Source organism: Psammomys obesus, unplaced genomic scaffold (assembly GCF_907164565.1).
Source record: "Psammomys obesus unplaced genomic scaffold, mPsaObe1.curated_primary_1811, whole genome shotgun sequence".
NCBI lineage: Eukaryota > Metazoa > Chordata > Mammalia > Rodentia > Muridae > Psammomys > Psammomys obesus.
In genome coordinates, this window is record NW_026588752.1 from 619945 (window position 1) to 644895 (window position 24951).

Sequence of the window (24951 nt, forward strand, 5' to 3'; positions counted from 1 at the left end):
TTTGCAGACAATGTGATGCTGTACAAGAAGGAAATTGTAGTTAGACTCTTTCTGTGTCTCATTTGCATGCTTCTGCCAGGCAGGTGACCTCTGAGATGGGATTGTGTGAAGTGGTAGCTTGAGTGCCATCTGCATTTCATCATCTCTTTTTTGTTCATAAATAACGGCAGGTTTAAATTTGTACTGTCCCAGGGAGAATAAAACAAGTATTTTTGCCTGGGTGGTGAGCTGTAGATGAGTTAAAAAAATTTTTTTTTCATTCTGTTTTGTGTTTTCTAAATTGTCTCTACAGACATTTGATAGTTTTTCAAACTTGGGCATAGTTAAGAGCCCCTGTCAAATTGCTTTACTCCTTATGATATTAGAAATGATACTTTTACCTAAAATTAAACACTTCTAAATCAATTCTTTTAGGCTGTGTACATGATGCCAACAGAGGGCGATGATTCATCTAAAAGCGTCCCTCTAGCATTACAAAGAGTGTTCTATGAATTACAGCACAGCGATAAGCCCGTAGGAACAAAAAAGCTCACAAAGTCATTTGGGTATGTATCAGCAATCCACCTCCATTCTGCTTTCTGTGTAAGGGACAAGAGTGGAGACATGAGTGATATGGCATCAATCAAGTTCAGGCAGGCTTACAGTTATCCCAGAGTTTTTATACTATCCTTCAGTGGAAATAGGCTTTGTCTTAGAATTTTTTTAAAAAGATTTCACTACTTTGCTTTTCAACAAAGGGGCATGTGTAGCTTTGAAATGTATGTACACTTAACTTGTAGATACCACCTTCTAGGTAAGATTTTAGAAAAACAAGCTTAAATTTTTTTGCTGACGGCTGATAATATTCAATTTAATCTGTGAATTATGGCAATCCCCAATATAACCTTTATATGCAAAAAACCCCACTGAATTTGAAGATAGTGGCTGCTTCACATTAGTTTACAATCTAGATTGCGTCCTAATTTACGTCCCTGAAATGCAGAAATTGAAATGTAGATACTCGTTTTCTCTTTGAAAGGTGGGAAACTTTAGATAGCTTCATGCAACACGATGTTCAAGAGCTTTGTCGAGTGGTAAGTTTCAAGCAGTAACTGTTTGGTTCTTAGTGTGAATGTTTGAGGCACTGCTAGAGGTCTTTACCAAGTAAAACTTGACACTAATTAGACCACTTGCCTTGGCTCAGGATTGGTGTGTAGGTCAGAGTAAAGAGTACTGGGGTTTCAGATATGCACTACCATGCCTGGTTAAGGGCTCATCTAGTTGTAAACAGTGGGAAGGACTATGAGTCAGTAGAAGGTGACTTGCTGGGGAAGGTTGGACAGATGGTAGCTGTAAGTAGTTGGTTTCTTATTAGTTGACTGAGCCGTACGCACAGAAGCCACAAAGCAAAGGATATGCATATTGGCTTAAGCAGCCACATTGGCTGCAAAGTGGTGCTGTCCGCTGCTGCTCAGTAACCTTTCTGTACCCACATCCCCCTGGGGGCTGCCTCTGTGCTGTTGCCCGTCCCCAAGGTCATTAGTACATTCTCATTCCTGGATTGAGGAAAGACATAGATGCTTGTTCACACAGACGTGGAATGTCTGTTCAAGGTGATTGGCTGGGCAAGGTGTGTTTTCTTTTTTGCAGCACTAGCTGGATTGAATCAGTTCATTAAATATCCATGGACAAACCAGTCAATCCTGTTGACAGGCTCAACCTCATTAATCTCTTGGTGTGGACCATTACGAGTTAAGTTTAGTGATCAATTTACATGCTTTTCCACAGAGGTAAAATAAATATAAAAAATGCTTCTAAAGGCACTACAGATTACTAATTCATTCCAAAGACTGTATAAAAGGTTAACCTCAACTATTGCATGTAGATATTTTTTTGTAAAAGCAAAAAAATCCAGCCAAGAAAGATATGTTTTTTATAATTGCATGCCAAAGGTAATATTTTTATAGTCTAGAAATTCTTTGACTGTTGGCATTTCCAAGTAAAGTTGAGTTACTGTGCATTACTCAAGTCTTAAGTATTTATTTATTTATTTATTTATTTATTTATTTATTTATTTATTTATTTATTTATACGCTCAAATCTTCTTTTTCAGTTGCTTGATAATGTGGAAAATAAGATGAAAGGCACGTGTGTAGAAGGCACCATTCCAAAATTATTCAGAGGCAAAATGGTGGTATGTGAGCATTAGTCTTAAAGAATGGCTTTGAAAGATTATAACTGTAGACTTGATGACCAACCTTCAAGCTGCCTTCTGTTTATTTTTACATTCTTACAGTCTTACATTCAGTGCAAAGAAGTAGACTACCGTTCTGATAGGAGAGAAGATTATTATGATATCCAGCTAAGTATAAAAGGAAAGAAAAACAGTAAGTCTTGTTTCCATACTTTATGAGCTTTTAATCATTGCTGCCCTACCTCAGTATGTCTCGTTTTATACAGTGATTGTATTATAATAAAGGGTAGATGCAGGGAGTGACACCTGAAGTACAGCACACTGGTTGACTGCTTGCTTCTACACTATCCAACTGTCAGAGCTGCGAGTTTGGCTGCTTAGAGCCCTCCCATGGCCTGTCCAGTCCCTGGCTCTCCTTATCCTCTCAGAAGAAACCATTCTAGCTTTCAGCGACTTGGGCTGGCCTTTGTTGAGCATCACGTTCATGTGTGCATCATGTATGTGCCTTAAAGGAAAAGTGGTTTGATTATCACCTACTGTTCCATTTTAGGGACCATTGTTTTAAAGATATTTTGCTTATCTACAGGTGCAGCCCATTACTCTTATTTTTCTGCTTGCATTTATAACAAGGCTTACCTTCATTTATTTATTTCTTGGTGTGGACTGGCACATAATGAGTTTAGTGGTCAATGTACATGCTTTTTCACAGAACTAAAAACAATATAAAAGTGATTGTGTATTTTATGTCAAAGCCTGTATAAAAAGTTAGCCATCACTGTTGCAGATGAATTTTTTTCTGGGCATACATGGAGTTGAGATTGGCAGGTGTTTTTTTGCTTGTTTTTGTCTTGTATTGTACCACTGCCTTCCTATTGGGACCTTTTCCCTGTGTTGAGGGGTTCCTCCTGACCTCCATCATTAAGCTGGAGTTCATGCTTACAGTGCACTGCTTTTTGTTTTTTGTTTTTCCCTCCCTGCTGTGTACACCTCTCACCACTCTTCACTTGCTGTGTTCCCCCCAGCCTCTTGCTGCCAGGTGTTGCGGCTCTCATTGCCTTGAGCTTCATTTTTCTTCACAGCATTTTAGTCATTGTTAATCCTCTGTTCCTTTTCTCTCAGGACCCCTGCCCATACCACCTGTTGCCCTCAGTGTAACTGCTGACCTCATGTTATCCAGTTGTGTTACTCCTTCCCCACTGGAACAAAAGGCCTTTCTCCTAGAATGTGACTGGCTTTTACTCCTGATGATGCCATTTATTTAATGACACCTGCTAATTTTAGTGAAATCATTCTATTAGTTTTTGTTCTTCTGTCTTGTCACTGTTCTAATTGTGTGTGATCCAACTAGAATAGGGATGTGTCAGGACACAAGGGCTGACCTCACTCTTCCCCATGCAGGTCCATCTTTGCCCTGGTTTGGTGTCATCATCCAGCTCTTCAGTTTTATACCCCATTTCTAGGCCTGTTGATTGTCTATTCTGTCAGTCCCATACTGTCTTTATTGATTAAGCTTTTTAAGTGTTCAGCAAAGTTGGAATGAAGTACTTGAGTTTTCTCTTTGATTCTGCCATTTTACTGCACTGGAGAGTAGCATCAGCATCTTTAGATCATCAGAGAAGGTGCGGTGGCCAGTGTCACTAAATTCAGTAGATGGTGAAGCTGCTCTTCATAGTTACAGTCACATGCTCTACTAGGTGTCCTACACACATTAATAATTTGCACCCAGATTGCCCATATTATGTACTTAAGCTTTATTATCATGCCAGTTGACTTACCCTTTTTATTTCTTTTAAAGTATTTGAATCGTTCGTGGATTATGTGGCAGTAGAACAACTAGACGGTGACAACAAATATGATGCTGGCGAACATGGCCTGCAGGTAACCTTCCTGTAGTCTGTCACTGATTAGCACTGTGCTGTGGTGGCCTTTCTTGTGCTTTTGAAATTTTGAGCTTATAGGCTTTCTCTCTATGAGTAGTCTGCTGAGGTGGGAGGGTTGCTTGATAAATCAGTGCAGCATTTCATAGGCAGAACCAGTGAGATGTGTGTGCTGTGAGGCTTGCCATTTTCTTCTCTTTTATTCCTCATTAGAGCATTTCCTGATTTTCTTATCAGGAAAAGTTTCTTGGTCATTGGTCATGGTGTTACTGTTTTTTGTTGTTGTTTCTTTCCTTTTTTTTTTTTAAAGGTACAGCTGCTCTAAGACACAGAAATCTGCCTGCCTCTGCCTTTATGGCAGATTGGTTAGGAGAAAAGGCATGTGCCTCCCAGCTCTTAATTTTGGATGTCATTAGTTTACTTTTCTGAGCAGTAGGCTTTTAGGTAAGAAGTGTACCCTGTTGGCTCTGACCCCAAGAAACTGAATGTAGAGCAAGTGACCTGTCCATGGTACAGTAGAGAGCTGGGCTGGGGCAGGGGTTGCTGGTCAGGCTGGCGGCTGCGTGCAGTAGTCCTGAGTCTGGTTTTCAGGTTTATCACTGGGCTCGCTGATTGATTGAGTTTATTATCAGCACTTACCAGGTCTGCCAGCTTGTAACTCATGGCACCATGGTTCTTTTCTCCTGGTTTTGACCACTGAGGATCTGGCAGCATTGCTGCATATAACAGTGAGAGCTGAGGAGAGAGTTTGAGAGCACTGTAGTCCGCTCTTTTCCATCCTGCATGACTTAAGGATCTGGATGTGCAGCATGGAGTGCAGAGTGCTCACTCGAGTGGGAGTGGTGGGGTTGGAGTATTTTCTCATTGTTCTTGATAGTGTGCAGTGATGTCTGAACCTCTGCTTTGATCTTTTCATGGAGTAGCCCTAATAACGAATGTTGTCAAATGGGTTTTCCAGGTCACTAGCTGTTAACTAGAGTGGAGTTGGAAGTGAAGATGAGGGTAGGGGTTGAGGTATTAGTTAGAAGTAGGGCTAAGCATTGTGAGGACTGGGCCTGTGCCCCAGCATTCAGGGGAATAGGCTGCTCATTTCTTTGGAACCCTTCCTACCTGCATATCTGTGCTTGTTCTTACGGGACTTCTATAGCTTATTACTTTTCACAGAAACTGACCACAGTTTCTTGTTTTGGTTTTTTGAGACAGGGTTTCTCTGTAATTCTGGCTGTCTTAGAACTCACTCTATAGGCCAGGCTGGCCTCAAAACAGTTTCCTTAATAATTTTTCTGTGGTTTTCTATTTTTCTTAGTACTTAATGATGGTAATGTTCCAGGTATCAAGTGGCCATTAACCCCTGTTCACCTGCTGGTCATTCAGGTTAGGATGTAATGTCTCACACATTGCAGACTTAAACTTGAGGTGCTCCTCACCTTTACCACTATAAATAAGCTCCCTTTGTGTTACTTTAATTTTGTGTGTGGAGACACGTTTGGAGGTCAGAGGTCAACTTTGTGAACATGGTTCTTCCATCTTGATGTGGATTCCATGGATCACAGTCAGGCCTGTTACCCCTGTGGGACAGTTGTCTTCAACTCTGAGCTGTCTCCCTGGTCAGACTTCTTTTCTAGCTAAAGATGAATGTGATGGAGTACACCTTTCCAGTATTTGGTAGGCAGAAGCAGGTGGATCTCTGAATTCCATGCCAGCCTGATCTACAAAGTGAGTTCTAGGCCTGCCGATGTGACATAGTGAAACTCTGTCTCAAAAATAAAATAAAATAAAATAAAATAGGCCAGTAAAAACTTGCTGCGGTAACTTAGAAGGCAGAGGTAGGAGGGTCACTGTAAATTCAAAGTTCATAAAGTGAGACCTTGCCTCTAGAAAACAAAGAAGCAGAGGTGAACTAAAGAAAATCACCATTTCTTTTGAACTTCCAGGAAGCAGAGAAAGGTGTAAAGTTCCTAACACTACCACCAGTGTTACACCTGCAGCTGATGAGGTTTATGTATGACCCTCAGACGGACCAAAACATCAAGATCAATGACAGGTAATGGGGAGGAGTTGGAGGGCTTGGTGTGACCTCTGTGCTGTGCTGTCTCTAATCTCATTTCCTCTTCTGTGTGCAGCCTTGGTTTTGTAGCAGTAGAAATGTCATCTAATGGATGGTTGTTTTCAGTTGATAGTCCCTCTCAGAGATACTGCCCTGATCCCAGCCCTTGGCAATGGGCAAGGGTTGAAGGCAAAGGCCAGGGTTTTCATAGTTTGAATTTAGCTTTTCCAATGCTTTAAATTTTGACTAAATGCAGACCTTACCACAAATTAATGTTTTGTTTTTTTGTTTTGTTTTTAGCTTCTAGAATGTGCTAGAATGTTCAACAATGATGAAATATGTCATTACCCCATTATAGTTTCCTCCCCATATTTTTAAGACAACAGATACAAGGATTTAAGGATGTGCTGCCATGAGTGACAATATGAGGTTCTGGGCTTTATCCCTATCACTGTATAAACCAGGCATTGTCCAGCACAGGGCAGATACAGACAGTGCATTACAAATTTTAATCCTCAGATACATAATGAATTTGAGGTCAGCCTCATCTAAGTGTTAATGAACCTTTGTACTAGTGATGATACATGCTTTCTCTTTAGTGCGCCCCTTCCCCCCTTTAATCATATTTTCAAGACAGGTTTTTGTCTATGTAACAGTCCTGGCAGTCTTGGAACTTACTCTTTAGACAAGGCTGGCCTCAAACACAAGAGATCCACATGCCTCTGCCTCCTGGCTGCTGGTATTAAAGGCGTGCACCACTGCTGCTTGGGTTATCTGAGTTTGTGTACACACTTTTACTCAGATTAGTTTGAACATCAACTTTGAACAGGACAGATGGTGGTGAGTCACCATTCATGTTTGAGGTAGAGTGTGACCAAATAATTCTTTTCACAAAACGAATGTGTGCTCACCTGCCTATGTTTTCCAACTTTTCTGTAGACCTCATTTTTCTTCCTTTTTTTAAATGGAATTGTTGCCATTGTTTTTTAAAAATGTGAGATTTTCCTTAAATGTTTGCTTGGATGTTTTTTAGCAGATAGGGCCACCCTCCCAAGGTAGTGAGGCTGTACCCAAGCAGCCCTCCTATTTGGCAGACTAAATCACATATTAAGAAGCTGGGAATTTACATCTGTGTCAAATGCATCATGTTTATAGAATCTAAGGGCAAAGCTCTTTTTGTGGCTACCTCCTCCTCTGCCTACCTTGTTCTCTTCAACATCAAGGTGTCTTGGATGCCTTAGGCTTACGTGCATACTAGAATTGAGCTCAGTATAAATTTACTATAAGATGGTTGGGTAAAGCCTTTGAACTTGGAACCTGTTAGTATCTGAGTGTTCCTCCTGAATTTTTCCCCAACTTGAAATTGACATGAATACTTTTTCTTTGTTAAGTAGGTGCTTCTTCAGAAGTAGGTTCAAGAGTATTCAGAGCTATCCGTAATTCATGATTAATGATGAGCAATTATAAGAGTTCATAACAAAACTCTTTTTTTTTTTTTTAAATATTTGAATAGGTTTGAGTTTCCAGAACAATTACCACTTGATGAATTTTTACAAAAAACAGACCCTAAGGACCCTGCTAATTATATTCTCCATGCAGTCCTGGTTCACAGTGGAGATAATCATGGTGGACATTACGTGGTTTACCTTAACCCCAAAGGGGATGGCAAAGTAAGTGTTGGCCCTGGGTGCTGATGTTTAAAAACCATGCCTCTTCCTGTTCATGCTTCAGGAACTCAGTGGGCTCCTTCCCAGACCTTGAATGTTTGTGGAGTTTTTTTTGTGAATAAGAACTGTTTGTTTGTTTGTTTGTTTTTGTTTTTGTCTAATTTTCAACAGTGTGAAGGTGGATGGTACATTGGAGAAAGTGTACTTCTATGCTAGTAATTACCAGTATACCTCACAGAATCTCTTCATCATGCAGCTAATGAATACTGACATATAGCAGTTTTCCTTGGCTGGGTAGACTTCATTGTATCAGGCCTGTGTCCATATCCTTCACCCTACATGGTCTGTGTTGTGGCACCCTGCCATCTTCATAACAGTGGGAACCAACCTCAAGTGTGATACCACGTGGTAAAGGTTTTCAGAATAGATAACTTTTTTGGCTGAGGCATTTCAGCATTTAAAATGACTGTCCAAGACAAATTGGAAGGTCATTATTGTATAATTTTAGGTCAGAAGCTTGTCCCAGCATTTTGGGGTTATTCTATTAAAATGTCCTATTGAACTGTGTGAGTACAGAATGAAGTTTTTACTTAATGAATTCATTGTATTCTGTGCCTGTTAATTCTCCAAAGGGTTGGCGGTATGCTAGTGATTGGTTCAAAGTTGGAAAAACAGGCTATTTTGAGTAGGCAACAAACAGTACCAGTGGGCACATGGTTCCTCCTACAAATTTTGAACAAGAATGACAGAAGCACTCTGGCTGTTGTAGGGGGGTGCGTGTGTCTGCTCAGCCCTGCCATGTGCCTATTCACATCTGCCTGCTTTTCTTCCAGTGGTGTAAATTTGATGATGACGTGGTATCCAGGTGTACTAAAGAAGAAGCTATTGAGCACAATTACGGAGGTCATGACGATGACCTATCAGTTCGACACTGCACAAATGCCTATATGTTAGTGTACATCAGGGAATCAAAGCTAAGTGAGTACCTACCAGTGGCTTGTTATACTTGTGTTATACTTGTGCTATGGCAACTTGATGTAGTTTTGCAAAGAATCCCAATGCTTTTTTTCTGTAAAATACAGTACCAGAAAGTATAGTGGACCCAGCCATGTTGCCTGCCAAAAACCTTTTTCTTTTCTTAAACTATTTCCATTGGGCTTGTGGGCTTTGAAGTGGACACACTGTCCCAAGTTCTTCCACATTCCTAGATGATTGTATTAGTGAAGACCTAACATGAGGCCCTTGTAAGGAGGGAAGCAGAGTCAGCACCAGGTGAGAGAAGGTACATTTGTCCTGCAGGTGAAGTGTTACAAGCTGTCACCGACCATGATATTCCTCAGCAGTTGGTGGAACGATTGCAAGAAGAGAAAAGGATTGAAGCTCAGAAGCGGAAGGAGCGGCAAGAAGCCCATCTCTACATGCAAGTGCAGGTCAGCTTCGGGCCAGGGAGACTGCTGTGTTTGCAGTGTAGTGGGCCTGTGCCATCTGTCCTCAGTAGCTCAGACTGTTTTGGGCATCAGGTGCACTGCAGGGCTCACTGTAGGTGGTGAGGCAAGTGGTTGAAGCCTTTTGAGATTTGCGTGTGCTCAGGGTGACGTCTCACTGGTTGTAATCTCAGCTCTGTGTGTCTTCAGATAGTTGCAGAGGACCAGTTCTGTGGCCATCAAGGAAATGACATGTATGATGAAGAGAAAGTAAAGTACACCGTGTTCAAGGTTCTGAAGAACTCCTCCCTGGCCGAGTTTGTTCAGAGCCTCTCCCAGACCATGGTGGGTATAGCTCCTCTGCTCTTGCCTAGGACACTGATACTATGAGAGACCTGCTGCCTTGGGTGGTCACTGTATCTGGGTGTCACGTGAGGAGATGTTGAGCTGAGCTCCTTGGCTGTCATCAGTCTGTCATCTCAGAACCTACTTCCTTCAGTCCCCAAATCTGGCCTTGTAGCAGATCTGGAAAAGGGGCTCCTCTACTGCCACCACTAGTTCCTGCAGTGGACTTTGTAGAAATTAGAGGCACAAATTGTCCAAGCAATGGGACTAGAGTTTGTTTGATCTTACCCCCATTCCCTTTTACTCACCAAAAAAAGTGTTAAATTTATGCTTGTTGTTTAAATAAAATTTGGAATTTATTTATTTATTTACTTACTTATTTACTTATTCATTCATTCATTCATTCATTCATTCATTCATTCATTCATTTATTTATTTATTTTCAGGGCTTTCCACAAGATCAAATTCGATTATGGCCTATGCAAGCAAGGAGTAATGGAACAAAGCGGCCAGCAATGTTAGATAATGAAGCTGACGGCAATAAAACAGTAAATATTGTTGGTAGATCCTCGGGTATCTCGTGTGGATCTCGCGGGAGGCTCTTATCCTACAGTTAACAGCCTTGTGTCCCTTTGGGTTGCGTTCAGTAGAGCTGGACATGTTCTGCACTTCACAAGTATAGTTGTCGCCCTGTCACCTAAGCCATTGCAACCTTCTAAAACCAGCATCTCTTTTGGAAATAGATGATTGAACTGAGTGATAATGAAAACCCTTGGACAATATTCCTGGAAACAGTTGATCCTGAGCTGGCTGCTAGTGGAGCAACATTGCCCAAGTTTGATAAAGATCGTAAGTGCCCACGAGCTGCCTGCTACTTGTAGAGCAGTCAGTAGGCTTGGAGTGCTACTCATTGATCTCAGCCGAGGGCTGAACCTTGGAGAACCATCTCGTGTCTCCAGGCTACTCATTTGGCCCTTTCCGTGTTGAGGGCTCCTAAGGAAGCCACAGGAGACTGGCTCAGAGTAGTTCCACTTAGGTAGGGGTTGCAGGCATGTGCTGGGTCACTTGGCCACATGGCCTGTATGGAGGGATGCTGAAGCAGTTATGGCTGTGCCACTAAACAGGCGGCTGTCCCACAAACCAGCTGACTTTTGCTCTACAAGAACAGGTGTTTACTGCTATAAGGGGGTCACTTTTGTAGAGAACACCAACCATTACACATAGTCCCCTGGTCTAGCTAGTTAATGCCAGGACTCAGTTTTTTACATTGGGTGTCCTCTTCTCCAGGAGTGTACACTCCACCTTCTCGTGTAGTGGTTCATCCAGGTGTGCTTTGTGGAACCCACCTTTGCTTTCACAGGATCAGCTTCCTGAAAGGGCCTCGTGTCATTGTTACGTCGATAGGTTGTCACTTAACCTAAGCTTGCTTGTTAGCATTTTCAAACATCATATTAAGGGTTAGGTTCCTAACAGCCTGTTCATCAACTTGTAGATGATGTAATGTTATTTTTGAAGATGTATGATCCTAAAACACGGAGTTTGAATTACTGTGGACATATCTACACACCCATATCCTGTAAAATACGTAAGTCCTTGCTACACTTCCTTTGGACTAGATTTTGCTTAGTGCATTAAAGCTGTGTATTTAACAAATTTCTTCACTCTAGGTGACTTGCTCCCGGTTATGTGTGACAGAGCAGGATTTATCCAGGATACTAGCCTTATCCTCTATGAGGTTTGCTTGTTTTATTTTCTGTAATCACTGTATGATTTCTGTTTCGGAGTGAGGTGGTTCTGTTCACCTTGAAAATTACTGCTAACTTTGTAGTTCATTGCTGTCTTCTCTCTTTTGTTGGGGAAAGTGGGGTCCTGGGTGTTGATAGGGTTTCTCTGTGTAGCCCTAACTGTCCTGGAACTCACTCTGTGACCAGGCTGGCCTCCAACTCAGAGATCAGCCTGCGTCTGCTTCCAGAGTGCTGGGATTACAGGTGTGCACCACCACCAGGTCCTCTATACTTTAGTTGAAAATTACAGTTCATTGAGAAAGGGTGTCAGGTAACCTAGGCTGGATTCAGACTTTGGCCTTCTAATCTTACTGCCTCTACTTTTCAAAGTGCTGGAATTAAAAGTATGCCTTACCACACCATGTTGCACTTTAAAAAAAAAAAAAGTAACTTGTACCTATTTAGGATTGGTGATCAAGTGTTTACAAATTTGGTGGTTTTTTTTTTTTTTTTTTTCTTTTTCATTTGTGTTTTATCTTATAAAAAAGTGCATAACTTGGGTGTAGTGTGAGCTTGGAGTCCTGGCTCCTTGGGAGGCTGAGGATGGAGGATTGCTTGAGCACAGGAGGGAATCCATGGTCAACCTAAAGAAACAAGGAGACCCTATCTCAAGAATTAAAATATGCAACAAGTAGATGAAAAGACTTGGCTGTAGAAAAGGTGTAAGTAACAAAAAAGAAATCTGGTCATAAAGGATGTTCTTAAATTAACCATTTGCTATCTTTTCCTGTAGGAAGTTAAGCCGAATTTAACAGAGAGAATTCAGGACTATGACGTGTCTCTTGATAAAGCCCTTGATGAGCTGATGGATGGTGACATTATAGTGTTTCAGAAGTATGTATCTTTGACAATTTCCATTTCTTGTATGCATATCAAATGTTTTTTGTCAGTGCTAGTTCTAGCAAACATTTGTGCTATGCTCGGAGCTGCAGTAGAGCATCTCATGATAGACAGTAGTTATTCTTGGCCAGGTTTTAATATTTGAGCCAGTGATTCTCTCAGTATTCTCTTAGTATTCTCTTAGTGTTCTCTCAATGATACGGTGGCATACACCTGTAATCCCAGAAATTGGGGGAGGTAGAAGCATGAGGACCCAGGAGCTACATAGCAAGTTTTCGATCAGCTGGGGCTCTGTGAGAGCCTGTCTGCCAAGCTCAACTTCTCTGGTGTCCTACAAATATCTGTGGGACCAAAGTAGGACATTTTCATAGAAAACAGGTCCATCTCCTTCTGAAAATACTCAAGGTTTGCCTTCTTCAGGACATCCCTCCTCTGGCAACTCAGGTCACTTCCTGCATCGATAACCTGTAGGTATATGCCTGGGATACTAATGTCTAACAGCCTTTATAGTGAGCAAAGGCTACAACAGCTGTGGACTGCTAGTAGACACCAGGTGGAGCATATTGCTCTTCAAAGAAGCCTGTTTGTGGGGAGGTATTTTGTTGTGCAGTCACTGGAGAAGTGCCTTACTGTACGACCTCCATAAGTACTTGCCCTTTTATTTGTATATGTATGTGAATGGTTTGTCTGTCTGTGCCTGCACAATGTGTATGTGTCTGCCGGTAGAAGCCAGTAGTAGTTATCAAGATCCCTTGGAGCTGGAGTTAGATTATTGCCAACCACCATGTGGGTGTTGGGGATGGAACCCAGGTCCTCTGGAAGTGCTCTTAACCTCTGAGCCACACCTCTCCAGGCACGTACTTAACTTGCCTTTGTTGTTGTCCCATGTTACAAAGGTAGCTGAGACAAAACAAAAAAGGAAAAGGAAAAAAAATCCCTAGGCCTGGTGTGGTGGCACATGCCTTTAATCCTAGCACTTGTATCTCAGAGTAGAGTCCAGCTTGGTCGACAAAGTGAGTCCAGGACAAGGCTCCATTACGGAGTGGAGACAGACTCCTTGAGGCTTCCAGTGAGAGCAATTGGTTTTCCATCATACTGTTTTACATTTGGTGTCACTATTACCTAAAAGATGGTAAAAGTCAGCAAACCTTTTTCTTCCCCAGGGATGATCCTGAAAACGATAACAGTGAATTACCCACTGCAAAAGAATACTTCAGAGATCTCTACCACCGTGTCGATGTCATCTTCTGTGATAAAACAATCCCCAATGACCCTGGATTTGTGGTTACATTATCAAATAGGATGAATTATTTTCAGGTATTAAACAATGGTCTTTGCTGCCTCAACCCTCTAGTTAACACATTACATGTTTCTGAAAGAAAGTGTCTAATGGCTTTGATAAGAAGGAAGATAGTGCCTACAGACATTTGAATTTCAGACTTTTCTGTGCTGCACAGCAGATTTAAGACCAGCCTGGGACGCACAGTAAGGTGCCTCAGAAAGTGCTGAAAAGTGGAAATTGTTGAGTTTAAAGGTTCACAACACAGAAATGATGAATGTATCTAAAGAGATAATACTATTTCTGTATTAAATATATACTGTCACTTTATTTAAACATGTAAGTATAGCTCTGTGGTTACTACTATAACCTATCACATTGTGCTATATAAATACAGTTCAACTGAAAATGCTTGCACAAATAGGTCACTTTCATGGTGACACATTTCACGGATATTGTTTTGTTAATGTCTAATGGTGAATTTCTAGGGAATTTCAATTCAGGCTGGTCATACATGTCACATTTTTTAGAAATGTAACTAAACAATGAACCCCAGTTTTATGAGCAAATGTCCAGACTTTCCCGGAGTACCAACCTCCCTTCTTCCTGTCCTCCACTTTTAGGTTGCAAAAACAGTTGCTCAGAGGCTCAACACAGACCCCATGTTGCTGCAGTTTTTCAAGTCTCAAGGGTAAGTGAGGCTCACTGTGGATGCTTACTGGCTGCTCCTTTCCATGTGCTGTCTGAGATTCTCCCAGCCTTTGACTTGATGGTTAGCTGGATCACCTGCATGATTCTCTTTAAGTTTGAAATACAGCGCAACATCCCATCTTAACCATGTGACCCTGAGGTGGTACAGTGATTGATTGTCCACCTCCACTGATGCCCTACTAGATTTTGGTTGGCTCTTCAAGCTTTTGATCCAGGATCCTATGCAACTACAGATACTTCCGTGTCTCACAGAGAGTATTTTTTAAATGTCACAATGAAATACTAAGATTTGGGGAGCAGAAGTGGGTTAGGTAGGTGCACAGGTTTCCAACAGTTCATAGCCAGCTGTTTGCTTTTGTTGGTGTGTATTGTGGACCAGAAAACAGTTAATGGGCTTTTTTTCTCGTAGTTATAGGGATGGCCCAGGTAATCCTCTTAGACATAATTATGAAGGTACTTTAAGAGATCTTCTACAATTCTTCAAGCCAAGACAACCGAAGAAACTTTACTATCAGCAGGTATGAGTTCAAATCAATGTAACTGGTGATAAAGGGAAGGCTTGGGTTTTCAAATTCATAGGAATGTATTTAAACAGGTGTCTTTTTTTTCTCAATAGCTTAAAATGAAAATCACAGACTTTGAGAACAGGAGAAGTTTTAAGTGTATATGGTTAAACAGCCAATTTAGGGAAGAGGTAAGCCTTTTTTATCTAGTGTCACTATTAAGCCCTTACCGTTTCTCTCTTCAGACCTCTAGAACTAAAACGCCAAAGAGAGGGCCTCTCAGTGTGGCCATATGGTAGAGGCCTGTGAAGGCCAGGAGTGAGCATTGCTGAGCTCCCAGACAGGAGCTGGAAGTGTCTTAATACTCCTTGGCCTAGAGCCATGTCATCATTACACTGCTATAGCAGCCTTTGCCTACCTAACTTGAGAATAGTCCTGCCAGAAATGTGCATATAGTCAAGCTTTGCCCTTACGCCACATCTATCAAAAAAGATCATACTTAACGGTTACCAGAACATTTTATATTCTGACTCTGCCAGAATTGAGAAAATTGAGACCTAATGTGATTTATGTTGTACTGATAAGCTCTAACCCCCAAGTTCTTGGCACCTTTTCTGTGGACTAGCCCTGTCTCCTGATGCTGAGAGCAGGGATGTTCTTAGGGCAGTTCAGGATGAGTTCTGAGAAACCTGTCATCTGCAGTCAGACATGGTTTGGAGGAGATGGTCCTCCTACAGTGAGTAAATCCACAATTGAGGGACTGCTAGGGTGGGACTTTTTGAGCAATATTGCATCTTGTCCCTGCTAACTTGAACTAGTGAAGTTCTGGAGTTTGTTGTAGCAGAAATTTGTTTTCTTTAAAGCTCTTGTTAACATCCTGTCATCACTTCATCACTTAGGAAATAACACTGTACCCAGACAAGCATGGCTGTGTCCGGGACCTGTTAGAAGAATGTAAAAAGGCTGTGGAGCTCGGTGACAAAGCATCAGGGAGACTTAGGCAAGTATTTCTTGAGTTGCAGGTCGGTGGAGCAGCCGTCCACTCCGAAACCAAGTAGAAATCAAACAGCTCCATCCTTCTGCAGTTGCTGTTTTACAGAGGCCAACCCATTCTCCCCACTTGTCTTCAGCTGTTACCTATATAGTAAATGGGTGTGGTGCCTGTAGCAAAGGAACAGTAAGGATTCCAAGGCATTTGGGTGTCCATACATCTTGGGTGGTTAATAAGAAAGAATTTTGGTGTAGCCCCATGCAGACTGTAAAGTGGGGCCTCAGAGTCTCCTTCTCTGTGTCTCGGCATGTTTCTGTTGTTTTTTTGCCTTACGGATGCCTCACAGACAGGTGTCCGTGGAACTGTTTGGTTCCCACAATGCTTTCTTAGGAATTTTAATACAGCAGGCAGTATTCTATCTGGTTGTTGCTCAGCCTGCTGCTGTTCTGTATTGTACCCAGTAAAGTATGATACCTAAAGCATAATTAAGTGTATGGTCGTGTCTACCTGGAGTTCCTTCTCCTAAGTATACAGACATATGTCATCATACACCCCCTCGTGTATCTTCTTGTGAGTATAAATACTTCATTTCCCCTCTTTTAGGCTGCTAGAAATTGTGAGCTACAAAATTATTGGTGTGCATCAAGAAGATGAACTATTAGAATGTTTATCTCCTGCAACAAGTCGAACTTTTCGAATAGAGGTAACTGTCACCCTCCTGGCCTCGAGACTCAGTGGGCCTGCAAGTGAGGTGGCCCATCTTCTGGAGTGGATGCCATCATGGGCTGTAGAAAGCTCTTGAGTTGTTCACTCATTGACTCTCAAAGTTCTGAGGTTAACTTTATACCAGTCTGTAAAAATGCTGCAATATGAAAAAAGTACACACAGCGTAGAATAATGTAACACTAAGTGTGCACATAGCCATGCTGAGCACCGTTGCCTTGTATAGCTAATGACACTCCTCCCTCCCATACACACAGCCTCTTCATCCCAAACTACTCTGCTGTTGGCTTTTTCATCCTATACTGCCCTCAATGCCACAGCTGCAGTGACCTCACTCCTCCTGTATCCACCCGCCTCAGTTGCTTTCTGTCACTTACTTGTAGTGTCAGTCTGGTAAACACATGAGCCTTGGGGGTTCATCTGGATCTAAATGGGAGTTTACCCATTTAGAATTTAAATGATAGGTACACTTAAAGTCTTTGTGTTTAAATATGTCTCCAGGAAATACCTTTGGACCAGGTTGACATAGATAAGGAAAATGAGATGCTGATCACAGTGGCACATTTTCACAAAGAAGTGTTTGGGACGTTTGGAATTCCGTTTTTGCTGAGGATACATCAGGTAAGAGGTGAAAAGGCTGGGCATCTTCTGTCAGAAGCCTGTGCCTTTGAAAGACTTGCTGATCTCAACTGCTTGGACAGACAACCCTGGTTTTGGCATCTGTCATATAGCACTGTACGGTGGATATTAGGAGTGTGTCTTCTGATCATACCTGTCCTTTCTTTGTCTTCTCAGGGCGAGCATTTCAGAGAAGTGATGAAGCGAATTCAGAGCCTGCTGGATATCCAGGAAAAGGAATTTGAAAAGGTGTGTGCTCTTAGAAGTCTCTGCCTCAGTGGCTAGCACTTGAACCTGAGTGAGGCAGCTGAGCCACTTTGGCAGCTTTGGTGGGCAGCAGAAGATAAGGGAGAGTTTTTGCTTTTGTTTTCCAGTTTAAATTTGCAATTGTCATGATGGGCCGGCACCAGTACATCAATGAAGATGAGTATGAAGTGAATTTGAAGGACTTTGAGCCACAACCTGGTAAGAGGCTCTCAGCAGAGGGCCTTCATTTGGATTGTAGGTCTTGGAACTGTGCAGCCACTGGGAGGCAGCAGAGGCCCTGGGGTCAGGTCTCTGCATCATCTGCAAGGATTAAAGCTCAGGCTGTTTGCTGATGGTGCATTGATTGGGCTGAGGTAGTGGTGACTTTGCCTCAGGCCTCCTGGGGCTGTGTTTCAGCATTTGACCTGTGAAAAGAGGGGTCTAAGTAAACATAGCCCAGTGCTGGCTTGGCATTAAGAAATAGCTCATGATCTCCAGCTTGACTGAGCAACCATCTAAGGTGGGGGCTGTGAATCTGGTGCTTGACAAGAACCTTGAGGTTTTAATGGTTTGTTCTTTGTCCCCTCCAGGTAACATGTCTCATCCTCGGCCTTGGCTAGGGCTTGATCACTTCAACAAAGCCCCAAAGAGGAGCCGCTACACTTACCTTGAAAAGGCAATTAAAATCCACAACTGACTTCCTTCCCGTGTCCAAGGCGAGGGACAGCGTGTGGGTGTGTGCCCTTTTTAACAGCCGTAGAACTCTGGTGCACGTGCACTCTACCCGAAGTCTCCAGCAAGAGGATTTGCTGCTGATGTTATTTTATTTTGTTGAGGCTGTTCAGTTTGGCTTCTCTGTATCTATTGACTGCCCTTTTTGAGCAAAATGAAGGTGTTTTTATAAAGCTTGGATGCCAATGAGAGTTATTTTATGGTAACCACAATGCAAGGCAACCATCAGCATCATGGGGAGAAGAGATTTCTAAGGTGTGAGTCCCTGGCAGAAGGTATCTGTTTGGCGCAGGCAGCCTGGCCACCTGCCCAGGTCCTGTCACCAGCCCTGCAGCTAGTCAGGCTGATGTGTAGGCTCGTCCAATTTCTTCCTTCAGTTAGACTTTCAGTGACCCGTGTGCATCTGTAAAGGCAAACCAGAGAAACAACCCTAAATCAATAGCACTCTCTCCTTCACCGTGTGCATTGCTGGCCCTTCCTGGGGTTTCTCCCCTCAGCTGCCTGGGGTCTTTTTTAATAAGCGTCTCACTTCGTCAGCTAGTACTGTTCGGTAGCCCATCTGCAAAGTGGATGCACTGAGTACAGTCCTGACAGCTAGGGGTCTTTTTATATACACTGAGAACATTGTCAGATACAATTAAGTTTACTCTGTTGCCTCTTGGCAAACTAATGATCTGAGCAGGTGAAAAATCACTCTTAGGCTTCCGTGAGGACGGAGTGGATGAGCGAGCGACAGAGGAGAGAGCCTTTTAGCAAGAGCGCATGCTCGCTAGTGGTTAGTAAGCTGTTGACTTTGTAAAAAAGATAAAATAAAAAAGGAAAAAATGGAAAATGAAATTGTATATTTAATGAATGAAACTTGTACAATTTGCCCCTGGGAGGAGGTAATTTTCTGTTGGGTGAGTGCAAGTGAACTTGGCCGACACTCTGTGCGTAGCTTTATTTGAGTCCTCTCCTCGTTTCCCTTTTTGTTGGAGCTAATGCCAGCTGCGTGTCTAGTTTTGAGTGCAAATAGAATCAGCAAGCCGCACTTCTTTTCCCCCTCCCCCGTACTTCTATTTGTTTCTGTAGCAGCAGTGTACACCAACTCTCCTGTATATTGCCTTTTTGCTGGAAAATGTTGTATGTTGAATAAAATTTTCTATAAAAATTATAACCCAGTGAGTGCTGTGGAAGCTGAGGTGAGTGTGCTCTCCCTGGAGACAGGCCTGGGAGCTTTGTATGGAGTCAGGCTTTCAGCCGCCATGTATTTTTCTCAGCTGTAGGTTTTTTCCGTTGGGTGGAAGTTTTTATTTTCTTTTTGAGACTTGGTTTTGCCCTGCAGGCCTGAAACTTGTTGTGTAGACCAGGCTGCTCTTGAACTTGCAAAAGATCCACCTGCCTCTGCCTCCCAAGTGCTGGGCTTAAAGGTGTAAACCACCACCCCTGGCTTCAGTTGGTTTTGGCCTCTAACATTTGGGCTTGAGAAGAGGTTTTTTTTTTTTTTTTTTTAATAAGATACGGTGGCACAGGCTTATAATCCCAGTAATCCCAGCAGTTAGGAAGGTGAGGTAGCTGCATCAAATCAACCTGTGCTGCATAGGTACTGTCCAGGGAGTGTTACGTGGCTGGTGTGCGCAAGGCCCTGGCTTCATGCCCAGTATCTAAGGAAAATGCAGGAGTTCTCAGGTGGGACTGATGGATTCAGACTGAAGTGAAATGACTCTGGATGAGGTGTCCAGAGGAGACCACTGTTGTGCAGTGAGTTACCTCCGGCCTCCTGGTTCTGAGCCAGTCTGTAACCTGACTTCTTTATCCATTTGCACTATGAATTGTGTGCCTTCTGATAACTTGTTATATGCAGATCAGTGGGATAAGTAGCAGATCGTGGGAGGCCTGGTTGGCCTTGATCCTACTGGGCCCTTTGGCCTTTTGCAAATGAGAAGTTACAGGCAAGGCAATGAGGACTGCTCACCCAATGTTGGCCTTTGAACCCCAAGGTGTTCCTGTTTCAGGGGTTTGTTGGGGTTGGTCAGTCTTAGGTACCCACGATTTCTATTCTCCCTTACATATTAAATGACTATTTTTCAAAGAACTTCTTGTGTGCCGCATTCATTTTTCCATTTACTCCTAGTTCCCAAAATGTTGAGGGTTCATTACCTAATTTGGAGGAAGGTAGAGGAAGGTAGAAGTGGGTGCTTTTAAATTTAAGAAACAGGTGTGTAGAGAGAATCTCTTGTGTCTGTATGGAACATCACCTGTCAATGAAAAGCTGATGATCTGTTAGCTGGGGCAGGAAATAAGGAGGTAGAAGTTCCAGCAGAGAGAGGGACTTGGGGATAGAGAGAGGCAGGAAGATTTCATCCCTGGACTCCCAAGAAGGAAGGACACGTGAAATTAGTGAAAGGTGACCAGCCATGTGGCACACATAAAATAGAAATAATGGGTAATTTTTAAGTTAAAAGTGGGGAAGAAGCCAAAGCCTATGGCCCAGGCATTTGTTCCACTGTCTGGGCAGTGGGAACAGCACAGTTACAAATGGCTTTTCTCAGATCCAGCTAGTTACCCAATAATTGGACAGGTACAGTTTAAACTAATTTTCTAAGCTGATGGTGGCAGCCTCTCCCAGTACTACTGTCCAAGTTACTTGCCAATATGTTGTTCTCTGGTTTGGATCTGCTCCATTAGGCCACATCATCTTTTTCTTCCTCTCTTCTTCCACCTCCTGGCCTTGGAGTCCTTATCCCGGACCCCAAGTCTGGCACAAAAGTCCCCCTTGTCTCTGTTTTGCCTAGCAATTGGCCAGCTGTAACTATTAACAAATAAATAATTGGGGGAGTCCAAAGACTGGTGTATGAGGAAATATACTCATCTGCAACCAGATTGTGGGGACCAGAATTTAGCATTTGTATACATAGCACCAGACCAACCTCCCAACACAAGTGTCTTCCAACATACTTGCTTTAATCCCCTGAAAATGCTGGGTCCTTTTGCTTGGCCATGTGGCTGTTGATGTAGGGGAGTGCTCACCCACAGTGTTGGGTGGCTGGGTGTCTTGGGCCAGAGAGTGGCCTCTATGAGGGTTTGTAGCCATGTGGTTCTGCTCAGGATGTGAAGCTGGTGTATGTGTAGCCCCATAATCCTAGCAGTAAAGAAGTGGAAGGAGGGAGATCTGGTACAGCCTGGGGTGAGACCCAGTCTTAAAACAGTTACCATGAAGGTATGTTATCTGCTAGGGTTAGCTTCAACAGCAGATCCTTGCTTTGTGGCATTGAGGCAGTGTCCCAGGTCTCCCTGTGGGTCCTTGGGGACCCCTCTTGACAGTAATCAGGCCCTCAAGAGCGTTGAGTCAGTTGCCTGTGAGCATTGAGCACATCTGGCAGGGAGGATCCTGTAGTGCTTCATCTTAGGATAAATGTGCAGTTACATCGATCCATAAGTTGATCCATAAGTCCTTGCCAGAGGGTGATCCCAGTTGTGAGTCTAGTCACCCTGTCCGCAAGAGTGAAAACCAAGTCTGGTGGTGCCCAGTGGGAATGGGGTGGTCCTGCCCAGGATGGTGAGCCAGTGCAGGCTGTGCACCTCAGTCCCAGAGCTTTGACTGCCAAGAAAGTCTGCTCTGTGCGTGATGCAGGTCCTTGTCTGCAGTGACCTGGATGTGGTGTAGTCTCCTGAGGTTGGGTTTGCACCTGCCCACACCTGCAGGACGTTTTATCACCTCTAAGCTGTATGAATTGTCAAGGAGACATTTCTCTGGTGGATTGGGTTCATGGCAATGAAGCCCGGGTTGGCATCTCATGGAAGACCTGGTGGTTAATGTGGGTGCCTTTTGGGCCAGGGGTGATTTTGCGGTGTGGTCTTTGGTGCCACAACCCCACTCTGACATACTGTCTCCTGAGTGGGTGGGGTTGACTTCCTAGGGCACTTAATTGCCACAGGCCTCTGCAGGCCTTGCACCCTGGGAAGAGGGGAGTACTTGAAATTTGGTGCTCATTTCTGGTGCTCACTTCTTAAGGAGGACCGTGACTGATCTGATCTGTGTGTGCCCGGAGTGCAACAGCACAGCCATAGGCCAGCTCCCCCACCCTGTGACAGTTGGTCTGCTCCTGTTGAGCTGCAATCCTTACAACCTGTTGACTTGGAGGAAGGCCCAGGGAGTTCTCTTCCTGGGTAGACAAAAAGCACCCCAGGACTGTAGCACACCTATGTGTCCTTTAGGCTTGCTGTTGGAGGACGTGTATGGCTGTACACTGCTGCTACCTGTGTGTGAGGCCTGTAAGCTGGGACTCTCCATGCTTTGAGAACATTCTGAGGGCAAAGTTGTGGGTATGCTACTCTTTGTCCCTGCCAGGGATCACTGGCCCATGTTAGGTCATGTACCTGTGCTGTTGGCTGAATGTTAGGGGTAGATAGCAGGGTCCTAGCTTGTACCTCCAACCCAGGATACATGTTAGGAGAGCAGACTATTCATAAGATCCCGCTTTGCTTTCTCTGCGGTGAGCTCACCTATCCTCTGCCAGCCTGCAACACAAGGCCCTTGTACATCCTAAGCTTAGTTCTTCAGGGTTCGGCTTGCGGTAGGGCTTCAGGTTGAGGAAGCTGGGGGAGTTCATTGAGGTTCCTTGTTATTGAGGGGCAGTGTCAGCCTTCCTGCTAGGTGGTATGGACAGGAGCTAAGAGCATTAAATGCTGCCAGACTTCTCTCCCTGGCCCTCGTGTCTGTTCACTCCCTAGACTAGCTGGAGGGCAGATTCCCAGGGTATGCTTGCTCTGGGCAGGGCTGACGGTAGCCTGGGAGTGGGCACAGAAACCACCTTTGGTGACTGCTGATAGCAGAGGCCTGCCACACCGCACCCATCTGCCTGCTCCTACGATAAGGCTGGGTGACTCTTGGCTCTGAACTGGAGGGTGGGGCGTCTAGAGATGAAGCCTAGAATGTTATCAGCAGCCTTTCTCAGCCCCTCACTGGGCACTGAGATCAGCACCCTGTTAGCACCCTCACTGTTGAGTCAGCAGACACCTGCAGACCTGTCACACGAAGCTGAACAGTCTGGATTTTCAGTGGGGTTCTTCCAATTTGTAGGAGATGGCAAGCCTGTAATTGATCTGTGGGGTGGTGGTCCAGGGACTACAATTGACACACTATGGTGTGACAATTGGTTTCTGTCCCAGGACTGAGACACTCCTGTCTGGACCTGTCTAGGAATACAAGTCAAAACTAACACGTGGGGCTGGGAAGGGATCTAAACAGGACCTCTGGAATTGAGCAGTTCTAGGTAAAGATGGTTCACCCGGGTCTCAAGGCTTTCTGTCCTGCCTGAGGCACTAAGGCCCATGCTGACTTGGCATCCATATTTTGGGTTCTCAGAAGCCTATTTATCAAACAGGTCACTGTGGTGGTGCTATCTGGTGTCAGGCCTGTTTGCAGGTAGTTAAGGCTTGCAGTTGTAGCCCATTCCAGCTCTGAAGTCCAGCTTCCCAGCATGTCAGGGCCTCCACTGCAGTTGGTAGACCAATTGTCAGGGACTTCCCTCAGCCTCGAAGAGCTGCCTGCCCCAGAGCAACGTGTCTCACCTGACTTGCAGGCTTCCAGGAATCCCAGCCTGGAATGCTAGGAGATGCTCTTGTCCTAGTAAACCTCCAGCCCCCACACAGTACATCTACTCACCTCATGCTAATACACGTCAGGCTACTGTCAGTCCTGCCCAGAACAGGGGCACCCTGGGAATCTGCCCTCCAGCTAGTCTAGGGTATGGGAGGCAGGCCTGAGCGGCTGCCCCATTAAGTCAGTCACCAGGCTACCTGGGCCTAGGTTTCTACCTCTGTCAGCTGGCGCAACACTGCCCTTCTGTGGTGAGTATGGGGATTACAGGGAACCCCAGCACGTGCTTTTTTTCTTCAAGTGCTTTCCTCAACTCTCCCTTCTCTGTTCAAATGAGGATAGCTGTGATGATTTTTAAACACATTTACGAAAAATTAAATGGAGCTCCGGTGTGGTAGTACACACCTGCCATAGCCTGAGTCAGGACGGTGATGAGTTCCATGCAGGCCTGCCTGAGATACATGGCAAACTCAAGACTGGCCCGGGCAATTTAGTGAGTCCCTGTCTCAAAATAAAAAGGGGGTTGGGATGTAGCTCAGTGGTCGAGTGCTTGCCAGCCATACATGAACCCCTTGGCCTCAATCCTCAGCATTGCAAACAAACACAAAAACCTGACTAGTCTGAAACTGGATTTCCCTGCACCTTCTTCCTCATCCACATGCCAGTTGGAGGTCTTTTAACAGCCACTTCCTTCCTGTAACCTGGGAGGGAGCTGTAAGGAGTAAGCCTCACTGGGGAGCCCATCCCAGAAAGGACTCGGCAAGATTCAACCCTTCCCAGCTTCCGTAGCCCCTGCGTACATTTCTGTTGGGTCATGGGGGTGTCAGGCTGAACCATGAAAGGCTCATTAATCTGCCTAGGAAAGTGACACAGGATGGAAATGAAGGACGGAAGGACAGGCAGGCCTGCTGGAGGGATGTGCTGTCTGGATGGTGACTCACAGATGGCCTCAGGTGACCTCATGGAAAGAGTGTGATCTTTGAGTTCTAGTTAGGTGTCTGGTATAAGTGACTGTCAGAGTTCTCCTATTGCGGTGGTAAGATACTCTGACAAGAATAAAGGGAGAAAGGGTTATTTTCGTTTACAGTTCATGGTGAGGAAGAGAAGGCAGCAGCAGCTTGAGAGAGATAGTCACATGATACAAACAGGAAGCAGAGAAGGATGGGTGTGGTCTGTAGTTCCCTCCCTCTAAACAGTCGGGGGATTGCAGCCAGGGGACTGTGCTGTCCACAGAGGCTGGTCCCCTTGCCTCCACAGGCGAGGCACATTGCCCAGACAATTCTGGAGTGTGTCAACTTGAAAATACCAGTGACGGATTTTATTTGTATTTATTGATTTTTTGTTAACAGACGGGCATTTACTATGTGCAACTCGGGCTGGCAATCTCCGTCTAGGCCTCCTGAATGAGTG

The 24951-nt window shown here is 44.1% G+C and overlaps 1 protein-coding gene across 2 annotated transcripts in view; it reads left to right on the plus strand.

The window, feature by feature from the left end:
* Window positions 1–19116, plus strand: part of Usp7 (ubiquitin specific peptidase 7) — a 53862-nt gene extending 34746 nt beyond the window's left edge. For both annotated transcript variants that reach the window (XM_055604526.1, XM_055604527.1), the window contains exons 7-31: window positions 415–545; window positions 1019–1073; window positions 2093–2173; window positions 2276–2366; window positions 3969–4051; window positions 5985–6094; window positions 7611–7767; window positions 8598–8742; window positions 9064–9194; window positions 9399–9533; window positions 9980–10081; window positions 10277–10382; window positions 11026–11118; window positions 11201–11268; window positions 12051–12151; window positions 13321–13474; window positions 14060–14127; window positions 14557–14665; window positions 14764–14841; window positions 15550–15650; window positions 16245–16344; window positions 16866–16985; window positions 17160–17231; window positions 17357–17447; window positions 17819–19116. In XM_055604526.1, coding sequence (XP_055460501.1) covers window positions 415–545; window positions 1019–1073; window positions 2093–2173; window positions 2276–2366; window positions 3969–4051; window positions 5985–6094; window positions 7611–7767; window positions 8598–8742; window positions 9064–9194; window positions 9399–9533; window positions 9980–10081; window positions 10277–10382; window positions 11026–11118; window positions 11201–11268; window positions 12051–12151; window positions 13321–13474; window positions 14060–14127; window positions 14557–14665; window positions 14764–14841; window positions 15550–15650; window positions 16245–16344; window positions 16866–16985; window positions 17160–17231; window positions 17357–17447; window positions 17819–17925 — 2589 coding nt within the window. In that variant the 3' untranslated portion in view covers window positions 17926–19116. The remainder of the gene's footprint in view (window positions 1–414; window positions 546–1018; window positions 1074–2092; window positions 2174–2275; window positions 2367–3968; window positions 4052–5984; window positions 6095–7610; window positions 7768–8597; window positions 8743–9063; window positions 9195–9398; window positions 9534–9979; window positions 10082–10276; window positions 10383–11025; window positions 11119–11200; window positions 11269–12050; window positions 12152–13320; window positions 13475–14059; window positions 14128–14556; window positions 14666–14763; window positions 14842–15549; window positions 15651–16244; window positions 16345–16865; window positions 16986–17159; window positions 17232–17356; window positions 17448–17818) is intronic.
* The last annotated feature ends 5835 nt before the right edge of the window (window positions 19117–24951 follow it).